Here is a 13,461-nt window from a genome sequence, read left to right on the forward strand (position 1 = left end):
TTGCAGAGTTCAGAAACAAAAGAATATCTGGGCAACATTGCCACCTACTGACAAGTATTTAAGTAACATTCAAGAAGACGAGATGATCCAACTGAAGAACTGAAAGGACAAACGAAAAATCACATGACTTTTAACTGCTTTTCCCAAAGGGAATTTCCTATAACATTTGCGACAACAGTATTTAGTAGCACCACACTATAAGGACCTCATTCAGAAATGATAAAGCATATGTAATAAAAACAGAACGCTTTCTATCTTTTTATCTTAGCTCCTGCCTCCTACCCTACAACAGTCTCCTTTAGAGTAGTTCCACATGACTCTCAACCCCAACACATTTGCTTTCCCCTTTGTGCTCTCTTACTAAAAGCAAACAAGCAAGACATCCAACTCATGGAGTTAAAATTCAAACAAAAAGGACAATATGGAACTCTGGGGATGGGGGAGATGATGTAACATTATTTTAGCAGAAAATTCTATCTTCAAAGCTTATACCAAAGGACAATGAAATATGCCATCAAGGAAGTTGCTATTTTTCTTTTTAGAAAACATTTAAGGGAAAGATAGTTTTTTGTTTGTTTGTCTTTTTGGAGGGAAGTAAAGTTTTGCCGAGATAAAGGAAAATGATGTCATCTTGATGCTCCAATTGGAGGCATCATAACTATAGACTAAATCTCAAAATCCAGCACCTTCTCTTGTCATCCCCAAAACCTGGTGCCCTTTCCAGAGTGGGTATGGGACAATGGTGATGGGGAAAGAGCTGACAAAAATGGTAAGAATGTTACACTCCTCCAGTTGATTTTAACCAGCACCTATGTGTTTCCTTTGTTGACTAAGTTTAGACATCTGGTTCTTTATAAAAATGTTCCCTGTGAACCTTGCCTGTTTCTTCATGTTGATTGTTTCCATGATAATGCTGATAATGATGGAAAGCATTATTTGGCATATATTTCATTAACATATGTTGCAAAAATCAGGCATAAGGCAAAATCCCCACTGAAATTTGTTAAAGGAGAGAAGTCAACAAGAGGGGAAAACAATTTTATGTCTCCCACATGTCTTTCCACTTGGAAAGTTACATAATAGCCAATGAAGAGTGGAAATCATTTGGAACTAAAAAAAAAAAATCAACAATTATAGCCTTTTTGGTTGAACATGACTCATGCATTCATACAATTAGAAGTAATAATTCAAGAGAGAGATAGATTAAGAAAAATGCATTTAATTATAAAAGATCGTTTAAATAATAAAAAAGAGAAATGGCACGAAATCACCACAGTTATTTAAGTGATCATATCCACAGGATGCTTTTGTAATTATATGCTGAAAATTCACAACTCTTGTTCTTAACAACACTTTCTTCTTAATTAAAATGACATCAAGGGTCCCTGATAAAATTTATAAATTTTCCTAAGTCTTACCAAAAACTGTCATAAACACATTTGTTGAGTTACTCATTTACATTGCCTTTTATTTCCTACACTCAAAACTTATAAGATATTTAACATTTTTCTTCCATTTGATCCTTCTTATTTACAGTACAATCTCAAGATCTCTAGTCACAATAAGGTTTGTGCAATAAAATTCATGTGAATGGTACTTTCCACTACATATAATAAATTTATTCTGGTTATTTTTAAATTAAGTCCACGAATATCAGTCTGCTCATATGCAATGGGTCCTACCAACTAGAATTATGCTAACCAGCAGACTTTTATGACTCTGCAACTGTACAGAATGGATTCTCCAATCGTTACTGCATTACATGACCTCACATACATTTCTAATTCTGCAATGACAATGCAATGTGGAGCACCAGTTACCATTCTTTAAATTCCATTTAAAGGAATACAGAGCATTCTAAGCGGTTTGGCTTGTTATCCATAATCCCATTCCTCTCAGTGGATGTATTTTATTTATTCTCAAACATTAGTATTCTACAGCTCAGTGAAAATTGGCAGTTTTTGACGGTCCCATTTTCTTGACAGTGAATAAAGTTCTGTGCACATGTCAGATATATGTAAAAAAATTTCTGAATCACCTCATATAACATGGCAGAAATAGCAAATAATTGTTAAAACAATGCTTCACTAATGTGACTAACATTCCAGGATGTGCTGCACAAGTCAGCTGGTTCCAAGAGATGTACTATCTTAGTAACTAGTCACATTTGGAATGTATTATCTTCAGAAAGAAAGAAAAAATCCTTTTTTAAAATAATGTAATCCTCATTCATGGGTTTAAAAAATGTACAGAGTATATATGATCAGAAAGGGACATGGGAATTCATACACATACATTTTTCTATAATATTAAATTCAATAACCTCCACTAACTAGCACATGTTACAGAATACATAACATAGGCCATAAACCAATTAATTTCCTCTGTATCTCACTCAAGGGGCTTTTGTTTCCTAATAATAATAAAATCCATTATTCTGGCAGAAGCACAAATCATATTAAAAAGAAGGAAAATATTCTGCAGGCTGTGCCAAATGGGAACAAAGTCAAGGGAGATTTATTTTTTTATAAAGCTTCAAAGTGTCGCTCACTAATAGTAGGGCATATTAGAATAACAAAAGAATCCCACTATTTCTTTCATTTTCTGCAATCCAACAATTATCATTAATTGTCGGCGGTGTATAAGTCTTCTATGAAGGCTTGGACTTTATAACCCACTCAGCATTCGGGTTGAGCTGATATAAGTCCTTCATGTACGTATCATCGTCAAGGCAGCGTTCTCCTATCAAAGACACATATGTTAGCAATTTACAGTAGTGAAAATGTCAATGTTCTTTTTAAACAAAGGTATCTCAGAGGCCATCTAATCCAAATCCTTCCTTATGGGTGAAGAAGGAGATACCATTTGCCCAATGTCACGTGGGTAATAAGTGGCAGAGGAAGAATTTGAATCCAGATTCTGACTCTCGAGTCAATGTTCTTTCCATGGTATGGACATTTTCATATTTTAATTCTGAAGCCTTGTACTTAAAAAAAAAGCTTCCCATCCCCTATTTTCTTCATCCCCAAAAATTATTACCAAGGACAGTATTGCAGAACAGCAAATAAATAGATAGATAGATAAGACACGAATAAAGGAATTATTAACAGAACACCCATAGATAACTAGTATTTTTGAAAAAAACTTAAAGAAGTAAGATTTGAGATATTTTAAATAAAGAGTTTCAAGAGATTCTTTCAAAGTTCAGGGTCAAAAATTCTGAAAACATCTTAGTTCCAATGACACTTTCTTCTGATATCCATCAGAAGCTTTCCTTTCATAGGACATCTCATATGTCATTTTAAATTCCCAAGAGCAAAGATAAAAAGAAGGAAGTAGCTATGCATTTTATGATTAATTTTTGCAAAAAACAGAATGCGAAAGGTTTTAACTTTAAATGTCGAATGTCTTAAAATTTTAAGAATGAGATATTGCTTCATTTACAGGCAACATCCTTTTTTTAAGTGTCACAAACAAAACTCACCCAAATTAAGTTTTCATTTTGAATAGATTCATAAAACCATATATTTTTATAGTTGAAAGGGGACTTAAAGATCATCCATATTCAATCTCCTCCTTTTACAAATGAGGAAACTAAAGCCCAGAGAAATTAAATGACTTCCCCATGATCAAACCATGAATCAGCAGTAGATATGAGACTTTACCCTAAGTCTTCTGATTCCACTAATCCATTGTCTGTAGATTGTTCCAAAATCATTACTTTGACATTAAAATATTCTTCTCTTTAATTTCTCTTTTAAGCCATTTTTTATAATAATTTTCAAATTCTTAATAAAAAATAAAGTTAAATTATTCTTTTTAAAGGATAAAAAAAGAGATCTTTTTTACGCTGAAATTTAAATGTCCATGAGCATTACAAAAAGATTTAAAAATCCATTTACCCTGCTTCCACTCTGCATAAACAATGTTATAAGTTCCCAATATGTATAGAATACTAGGCAAACAACAACAAAACTAGAGTCAGAAGTATTTTTGGCTTCTTTCTTTAAAAAAAACAAGTATATATTAAAAATGCTTTTTTTGGCACTAAGCCCCTCACTCCTACAGGTAAGCTTGTCATTCAAGTGTGAAGGAAGTAGGGTCTGGAAAATCTGCATCACTAGAGAGTATGGAAATCTTCTCTGTCGCAGAGAATTTGCCGGAATTTGAAGTTAAACTCAGGGGAAGAGTTTATGCATGGCTTAAGGCAGAGTCTGAAGACAGAGAGGCTTGGCCATCCAGGATTCCTTCTTAAAAAGCAATGAGTAGGTAGATTATAGATCAAACCATGACTTAGCAACATCGAGAATATTAATTTATATTCTTGATCCATTTTGCTCCAGAGATATTAATAATAAAGATTATAAATGTCAGCTCATATAGAGAAAGTAGAAAAACCTGGTCTTACCAATATTTCCTCCTATTTCATACAAAAAAACTTCCCCTTTCTTGAGTGTCGGTACAACTCCACTGTTGGAGAGAAAACAAACTGATTAGTCACACCATCAAACCACTTGCAATCATATCCTTTGAATGTGCTATGGGGATTCTAGGCTGTATGGAAAATTCACAACTGAGACACACTATAAGTATCTACACATTTCTAGTCTTCTCATCTGCTAAATGTGCAGAATCAGTCATAAGATGTCACCTGTAAATTAATATTAACTCAGCCACTCATGCATATCAAAGTAAAATAATAAATCATTATGTAAAGATATAAAATTTAAAAGAAAATGCCCAACATAGCAATTACCAATAAAATTATTAATATAAAAATTCATGGTTTCTGGCATTTAAATATCTAAAGACGTAAGATTTGAAAGAAAATAACACACTAATCTCCAATAATGTATGGTATCCAGCATCAAATAGACACTTAAATAGCTGTTAAAAAATACTTCTACTCTATTTTTCACATTTCTTTCATTCATTCAATAAATATTTACCAAGTGTAGCACTGTGATTGTGTCCTAAGAGGAATACCAAGATGTATAAGACCTAATCTTTACCCTAAGGAACTTAAAATTCATTTGGCGAGACATACATTCATTATAAATATATATTCAAACTTGTGGTGTTCGTCTTTCATTGCCAAAGAAGACCATGCACTTGACTTTGTTTTGAGTGAGGGAGGGCTGTGCAGGTCACCAGCCTCATTTCTCCTCCAGAACCATCTGAATCCAGTGACCAGATATTCATCATGATGACTGGAGATGACCCAGGATGAGGCAATTGGGGTTAAGTGACTTGCCCAAGATCACATAGCTAGTGAGTGCCAAGTGTCTGAGGTGAGATTTGAACTCAGGTCCTCCTGACTCCTGCACTGGTGCTCTATCCACTGTACCACCTAGCTGCCCCATATTCAAACTTAGGAATATATTAAAAAGAACCAGTTATATTTATGGAACAAGATTTCCAGGAAGTTTTTAAGTTTTTTTTCTCCCCTAGAACCTTTGGGTTCTATTTGGTATACTAAAGCAAAAGTTTGGGGAAAAAAGAGGTATCGGGGTACCATAGAAAGTGTGCTTGCTCTAGAATTAGAATCTTCAAGCTTAAATCCCACCCTTAGTTCACCTTTATCAACTGTGTGAATTTGGGCAAGTCACCCAGTAAGTGGTTAAACCTAGTCAATCCACAAGCACTTACTAATAATCCCTTAGTACTTAGCCTTAGCTCCCATTCCAATGTGGAAGGCAGCATGTAAATAAGAATGCACACACTAGATAAATTGATACGTTGATATATATTGATATGTGAAGGATAGGGTGGATGACCCCAGGAGGACAGATGGAAGATAATCCTAGAGGGAGAGGGACTAGAAGTGTATATATGTGGTGGGGCTGATGGAGGGGAAAAAAGAGACCAGGAAAGCCCTCTTGTCCACCATGAGAACTGAGGTTCATTTTGAAAAAAGTCAGGGAAGTGAAGATGCAGAAGTGAAATGGGAACATTCCAGGACCGGGAAACATTCAGGAAAGGAAGGGAATCAAGATATAAGGGGTCAAACGCAGGAGGAAAAACAAGTGAAGCCAGAGAAGCTGAGAGGTGTGACAGGTAGAGAGAAGTCATAAGAACGCAGGATAAGTAGGAAGCAGTAAAGTTATGAAATGTCAAATGGAGAAGCTGACATTAGCTCTTGTAAGTAATAGGGAACCATTTGGAGCTCACTGAGTAGTTAAGGAGACACACTTAGTCCTAAGCTTTATTAGGGAAACCACTTTAGCAATCTCCTGTAAAATGAGAGTTGGAGTAGATGGTCTCCAACGGCCCTTCTGGCTCTAAATCTATGGTTTTATGATCCTCTATTAGCACAATGCACTATAAGTATTCATGACTTTTCCAGTATGCATTTGCTTTGGAAGTATAGCTTGGTAATGGAACTGAGATATAGAGATCATCTAAAGATCGAGTCTAGTGAGTTGACACATGGTTATAGCATCCTCTACTATAGTATATTTGCCATAAAGAGACCCTAGCTCTGTTATTTAATAATTGCATAACTACATGGCAAGTCATTTAACCCCTCTATACTGGTTTGTTTTTCCTCATCTGTAAAATGGGGATAATAATATGCTTACTACTTTGGTGATACAATGGATAGAGTTCTGGGCCTAGAGTCAGGAAGATTCATCCTTCTGAGTTCAAATCTGCCCTCAGATACTTCCTAGCTGGGTGACCCTGAGCAAGGCACTTAACCCTGTTTGTCTCAGTTTCTATAAAATGAGCTGGAGAAGGCAATGGCAAACCACTCCAGTATCTTTGTCAAGAAAACCTCAAATAGAGTCATGAAGAGTTGAACATGACCAAACAAGTGAAGAACCCATCTAAAATGCTTAATAAGTATTACTGACTTGGTATAGGCTTTGGATGTACTATGTACAACTTGTATCCCTCTCAGTAGAATGTAAATTCCTTGAAGGCAGAAAGAGTGTCTTTTTGTTGCTGTTTTGGCATTCCCAGGCCATAGCACAGTGCCTAGACTACCTCAAGTACATAACATGTGCTTAATGAAATCAGTCACAAAGTCTTTATTGATGTGAGATGAGCTGTTCCTATGGGAAAAGCATTTTACTGAATGCTAATAGAAAGTAGAGGAAGAGAAGGAGGAGGTAGGTGCAATTGCCATTATACCTACCTCCTCCCCACAAGAATGCTGGACTCCACACTTGGAACCACTCCAGGCTCTGACAAGTATGAGCTTTTACCTTACTTTGCCTGAAACCAGACCTCCTCCCCATTTCACCACACCATAGGGTGCTCCTCCCCTTCCCATTCCTTGCATTTGTAGCCCAAGTGCTTAGCACAGTGCCTCACACATACTAAGTAGTTAATACATGTTTTATCTGATTGCCTACCTATTTATCTATTTACCTGATTCTATTTCTCTATATAGTTATGTATGCATATATCTATCTACCTTCATTGATACCTAGAGAAGGTCAAAAGTCCTATAAGAAAGCTTCTAGCCTGTTGAGGAGATGTTATCAGGCAAATTTATGAAGGCAGATAAAGGATTACCAGACAAGGGATGCTATCACCATCAACGGCAGGAATACCCATTTCCATTGAAGGACAAAGTAAGGATTGAAGCTGTAGAGGTGGGGGAAGGGTTGGGAGGGGAGAAAAGCATTAAACACCTACAATGTGAAGGGCATTGTGCTAAATGCTTTACAAATATAATCTCATTTGGTTGTCACAGCAACCCTGGGATTGTTTGTATCCCCATTTTACAGTGGAGAAAACTGAGTCAGGGAGAGGGTAAATGACTTGCCCAGGGTCATACAGCTAGTTAAGCTAGGTAAGCTCCACTGTGCTAGGTGGAGTGATGGGCCCAGTAGTAAAAGATGCTGAACACTAATCTGAAGAATCTAAACTTAATACATACAGTAGGCAAGATCTTACTCTAGTTCAGATTCACTGAGTTCACACCATGTAGTAAAAAGCTTAGTCCTGAAATAAGACCTCAGTTTGAATTGCAGCTCTGATACAAAGTATCTATCCCTACACAAGCTTGAACTTAAGTTTCCTCATCTAAAAAATGGGTATAAAAAGACTTATACTATCTATTTCACAGAGTTGTAAGAAAATCCATTTCTTACCTTTAAAGCAATAAGTTATTATTTAACTAGCATTTTAAAAATTAAAATGAACACCCTTGATCGGTGACTATGGAGAACAGATACTATGAAATAGGACCTTGACTAACAGAGGCAGTCAACAGGCAAAAGGCTGAAAACAAATCTATCTTTGGAAACTGCAAAATCAAAATTCATCTACTTCTAGAAGGCAGAATAAGTTCAAGAAGATATGCAGAGAAAGGGTTTAATGAAATGCCCAAAGGGACAGAAAAACAAACCCTTTGTTATTGTGTTTTAAGGGAAGGTACATGTTCAAAATTAGGGCACGGTTTACAGACCATTAGGATTTAATTTTCTATAGCCATGTGTTTGCACGGACGGCCTAGAATGCATTATCTCCCTGTCTCCTTTTACAATCCCTCATTTCCTTCAAAACCTGACTCAAGCACTTTCTCCACAAAGTCTTTTCTGATTCTTCTAGTTCATAGTTCCTTCTCTCTCAGAATTACTTTGTTCTTAATTTTGTATAGATCTGCAAACACTTATCTATATACATGTTGTCTCCTCCTTGAAAATTTGCTTTCCTTTTCTCTTTGGATTCCCCCGAAGCCTAGTACATAACAGGAGTTTAATATATACTTACTGATTGAGGTGGGAACTATCTACTAATGCTCTACTGGTTCCTAATCTTGGAGTGGAAAGTGACCACAGGTTCTTGAAAGATATACAAGGAGAGAAGAAAACTCTGCTGGGTCCTACTATATAAAATATTCTTTGAGTATGGGTCCAGTGACAAACGGTGTATCTACTACTCAAGGTCCAGTCCAAGCTAAGTTCCAAAAGGATTTTTTTAGGGGATGAAGGGGACACATGAAGGGGCTAAGGGAAAGACCACAACTGCATATGAAGACTATCTACCAAGAAAGAAAGAACTGAAATACTATATTCCTTAGCAGTAATTTCCTAACTCAGCTGACAAAATAGTAAGAATGATTATCAGTGCTTATATAGTGCTTTAAATATTTTACCAATCTATTCTGAAGTAGTAGTAATAATAGACAATGCTTTAAGGTTTGCATAATGCTTCACCTATATTACCATGTTAATAATTTGTCAACTTGTTCTGAATTAGCAGTAATAATAAAAATATGACAGCATTTATATAGCACCTTAAAGTTTGAAAAATGCTTTACCATAAGGTACCACCTTAACATCTGATCAATATTCTGAAGTAGTAGTAGTAGTAGTAGTAGTAGTAGTAGTAGTAGTAGTAGTAGTAGTAGTAGTAGCAGTAATAGATGGAACTTACAAAGCACATTAAAGTTTTTAAAGTGCTTTACAATATTATCTCATTTCATCCTCACAACAACCCTAAGGAGAAGCTACTGTTATTATGTCCACTTTATAGATGTGGAAACCGAGGCAGACAAGAAGATTATGTGACTTGCCCAAAGTTACACAACTGGTAAGTGGCTGAAGCTAAAGTTGAATCCAAGTCATCCTGATTCCAAGTCCAGAAATTCTCCACCGTGCCAATTAGATGAATGCCCTACTATTGTGCAGGAGCTGTGAAGAAACTTTCAACCATTTACTTGAAATGTTCCCAAACTAAAAAAAAAAGAACTTTATCCAATTCAAATTTAAACTCACTCCAATCAGCCCTACTGCTCAGGCAACAAGCACTTATTAACCTTTTTCTTTGTGTCTGATATTGCAAGAAGCCTTAGGATACAAAGAGAGGCCAAAACACAGGCAAACAACAAGATACGTACAGGGTGAATTGGAGGTAATCTTTGAGAAATCAATGGGGGGGTGGGGGTGGGGCCAGATGGACACTAGGAAAAAGCCTTTCATTCACGGGATTTGAGCTGGGTCTTGAATAAGGCCAGGGCAGCCAGGAAACAGGTGAGGAAGGAGAACATCTTTTTTATCAGAACTCTTTTCTGCTCTCTGAACAAAGTAGTTTGAAGCTCCTCCTCCCCTCACGCTCCCTCCTGTGGCTCCCACCCCATTCTGAAAGAGGAAACCCGCAGAAATCCAGAAAAGCTACAGAATAATTAAAATCGACACGGCCCGTACCTTTCTTGGCTGAGAAACCTGGCGAGAACATCACTGGCTTTCAGTTCTTCAGTGAGCTGTATTGCCATGGAAACTTTCGAAAGATGGGGCGCTTGTACTCGAATCACTCCCTGAGGAACATCAGTCTGCAAAGCAATCATGACATTGGAACAAAGCAGGGAGCAGCTGGAACGTGTAACTTTGTGCAATGCATTATATGGTAAGTGTGCTTAACTACTGCACATTTTACTACTCTACTACATAAAAACCTTAACTACTGTATAATGTAATTTAGCAAATTACATCAGAACCTCAAATATCCTTTTAATGGCGATAGGGGAACTTTATAATATGCATACAGTAATGCTTAATTATTTTTAAAGATGTAAAGAATGACAGCAATAACCATTACTGCCATATTAAGTGCTGATTTCTGAGTACTATCTGCTACTGCATCCTTTTCCTGGCAATTTATGAAATTGATTCAGAAAGAAGTTTCTGTATGTGTGAGGGCTGCATTTTTGAAGGCTGCACAACCTAAATTTCACTAACTTCGAGGGTACCTAATCTTTGCACTTGAAAGTCTGAAAAATCAACCATACTCCCCTTGTTTAGCTGCAATATTGGTTTCATTCTCAGCTAATTGGGTTATCCTTAGTTTAGACCACATACAAGGAATACATAGAATGAACCATTGCTACCCCCTTCCTGATGAATGTAAAGGTTATTTAATTTATACATACAAACATCAAAACATGATTTCTGAGAATTGAAACAAAACATAAAAATGTATTTTGAGACACCTGAAAATATGGGGCATAATTCATTTGTAAAGAAGTTTCTGAAATAAGAATAATAATGTATCCCAGAAATGTTTCACAGATACCAGGACTGTATAAGAAAGTATAAACCTATCTGTATTAGTGTTTGATCAGTTCATCAATTCAACCAACCAGAATTTATTATGCACTTATTATATGCTGGATACTGGCACAGATCTTTGAAGGTTATGACCATAGAGCACAAACTCTGGTAAATGCTACCAAGCTGGAATGAAAGGCAGTGTGAAAAGGAACCGACAATGGAGTCTATTGGGTGTCCCAAAAGTGTTGGTGCAGGCTCAAAGCCGCACCAATTTGAGAAACCCTGGTATATCTTGTCACCTGAAGAACAAGGAATGAGGTCAAAGAGGCGCATTATCAGAAGACTAACCACCAGAATATGATTGTTTTGTCTTTCAGGTAGGGGGAGGGGACAAAGGCAACTTATGAAAACTGTCTCCTAAGGTGTGGTGATCATCATTGGTGAAGGGACCACTAAAGCCTATAAAAAAAATAGATCGAAGTATCAAATTCTATGCTGCACTATAAATGATGGACAGGTAGCTTTTACTGGAGAAAGGGGAAAGTCATTATTAATTTAATTTTATACAATTTTCAATTACACAAAAAAGGCCACTGTACATACCCTTTGACCAGTAATACCACTACTAAGCAAAGCCAGAGGGAAAAGTACTATATTTGTTTTTTCAACCAATTTCATCAATAAGAGAGGTCTTGATAATACAAGACACTTCCTCTACCAAAGCAGATTAGCACAAGAAATATCTGGCTATAAGTATTTTTTAATATATTAGACTTTTTCTATGATCTGACCTATTTGGAATATATGTGCCATAATGGAAATAAAGTTAGCCCTGGAGTCTGAAAGACCTAGACTTAAGTCCTGGGCAAGTAATTTAACCTCTTAGCATTCTAAGCAACTCTATTACAAAAATATTTACAGCAGAACATTTTTATAGTTGCAAAGAACTAGGGGGAAAAGGTGATGTCTATCAATTGGGAAATGGCTGTATCAGATCCAACAAATATTAGGAATGCAGAGAAAACTGAGACTAATACAAACTGATGCAGAGATTAACAGAATCTGAAAAACAATCAGCACAATGATAACAATAATACAAGAGAAAACTACACTGAAAGACTTCAGAACTTTGATCAATGCAGTGACCAATCACAACTTCAGAAGAACAGTGATGAAGTATTTCTGCCTTTCAAGAGAAAGGGAAAGTAGAGCTACAGAATAAAACATACGTTTTCAGACATGGTTCGTGTGTTGATTTGCTTTTCTTGATAAGATTTTATTACAAAGATGAGTTCTATGGGATAAAAAAAGGGGAGTCAGTGGGAAGTGACAATGATGTGAAAAAATAATCATAAAAATTAAAAATAAAAATAATTTTGTAAGCAAAATAATAAATCTCCCACGATTATTAATTGTAAGAAATCTATTTTTGATTTATAGCACCTTTTTGTGGCAGCAAAGATTGGAAAATAAAGAAATACCCATCAATTAAGGAATGGCTAAACAAATTGTCGTACATGATTGTGATGGAATACTATTGTGCTATAATAAATAATATGTGGAATGGGTTCAGAAAAAACTAAGAAGAATTATATGAATTTATGCAAAGTGAAGTGAGCAGAATTAGGAGAACATTGTACACAGTAAAAGCAATATTGTAAGGATGATCAAATGTGAAAGACTTAGCTATTCTGATCAATTCAATGATCCGAAACAATTTCAAAGGACACATGACCAAAAAAAAGCTATCTATCACCAGAAAACTGTTGACCTTCAAGTACAGACTGGTGTATTTTTTCACTTTATTTTTATTGTTTCTTTCCCCTTGCAATATGGTTAATATGGAAATATGTTTTATATTATTTCATATATATAGAAGGTAATATACTTCTTGCCTTCTCCATGGAAAGGAGAGGAGGTGGAAGTAGGGAGAAACTTTAGAACTAAAAAGTAAAATAAAGACTAGGGAGGATTTCAATAGAAAAAAAATTGATTTTGAAGTTCAGGGAAAAAAAGGAGCTATTTAAATTAGGCTGCAGAAAAATGGGGATAACAACAAATTTAGGAGAATTGTAGCACGTTATAAAAATCTTATAAAAGATTCTAACTAGGATTAAACATTAATTTGACAAACATCTATAATATATAATGCTATTTTAAAAAATAACTATAAGCTTTAATTACAGGACTATGGCAATCTTACTAGAACTTGAAGGTCCCTTTAAAAATGGCCAAACTAACAAATTCTATCATTGATCATTATAGCCAACTTCATGGCTAGGTTTTGGGGGGTAGGGGTTGCTTGTTTTTAGGGTAGGGAGGGAAATATCCCAATTTATTTTAATCTACCTGATGGCAACAATGCAGATGCTTACCAATTAGGAAATAGCTAAACAAACTGTGGTTCATGAATACAATAGAATTATATTATACTATAAGGAACAATCAAAATGAAGAA

At 35.7% G+C, this 13,461-nt stretch overlaps 1 protein-coding gene across 5 annotated transcripts in view; it reads right to left on the bottom strand.

Annotated features, from left to right (window-relative positions):
- Positions 1-1,199: 1,199 nt before the first annotated feature.
- ARHGAP18 (Rho GTPase activating protein 18) overlaps positions 1,200-13,461 on the bottom strand; it is a 235,078-nt gene continuing 222,816 nt past the window's right edge. For all 5 annotated transcript variants that reach the window (XM_072643298.1, XM_072643300.1, XM_072643301.1 and 2 more), the window contains 3 exons: positions 10,161-10,285; positions 4,409-4,470; positions 1,200-2,742 (listed from right to left, as the gene is read on the bottom strand). In XM_072643298.1, coding sequence (XP_072499399.1) covers positions 2,651-2,742; positions 4,409-4,470; positions 10,161-10,285 — 279 coding nt within the window. In that variant the 3' untranslated portion in view covers positions 1,200-2,650. The remainder of the gene's footprint in view (positions 2,743-4,408; positions 4,471-10,160; positions 10,286-13,461) is intronic.

The sequence above is a fragment of the Notamacropus eugenii genome, chromosome 2, assembly GCF_028372415.1.
Source record: "Notamacropus eugenii isolate mMacEug1 chromosome 2, mMacEug1.pri_v2, whole genome shotgun sequence".
Classification (NCBI taxonomy): domain Eukaryota; kingdom Metazoa; phylum Chordata; class Mammalia; order Diprotodontia; family Macropodidae; genus Notamacropus; species Notamacropus eugenii.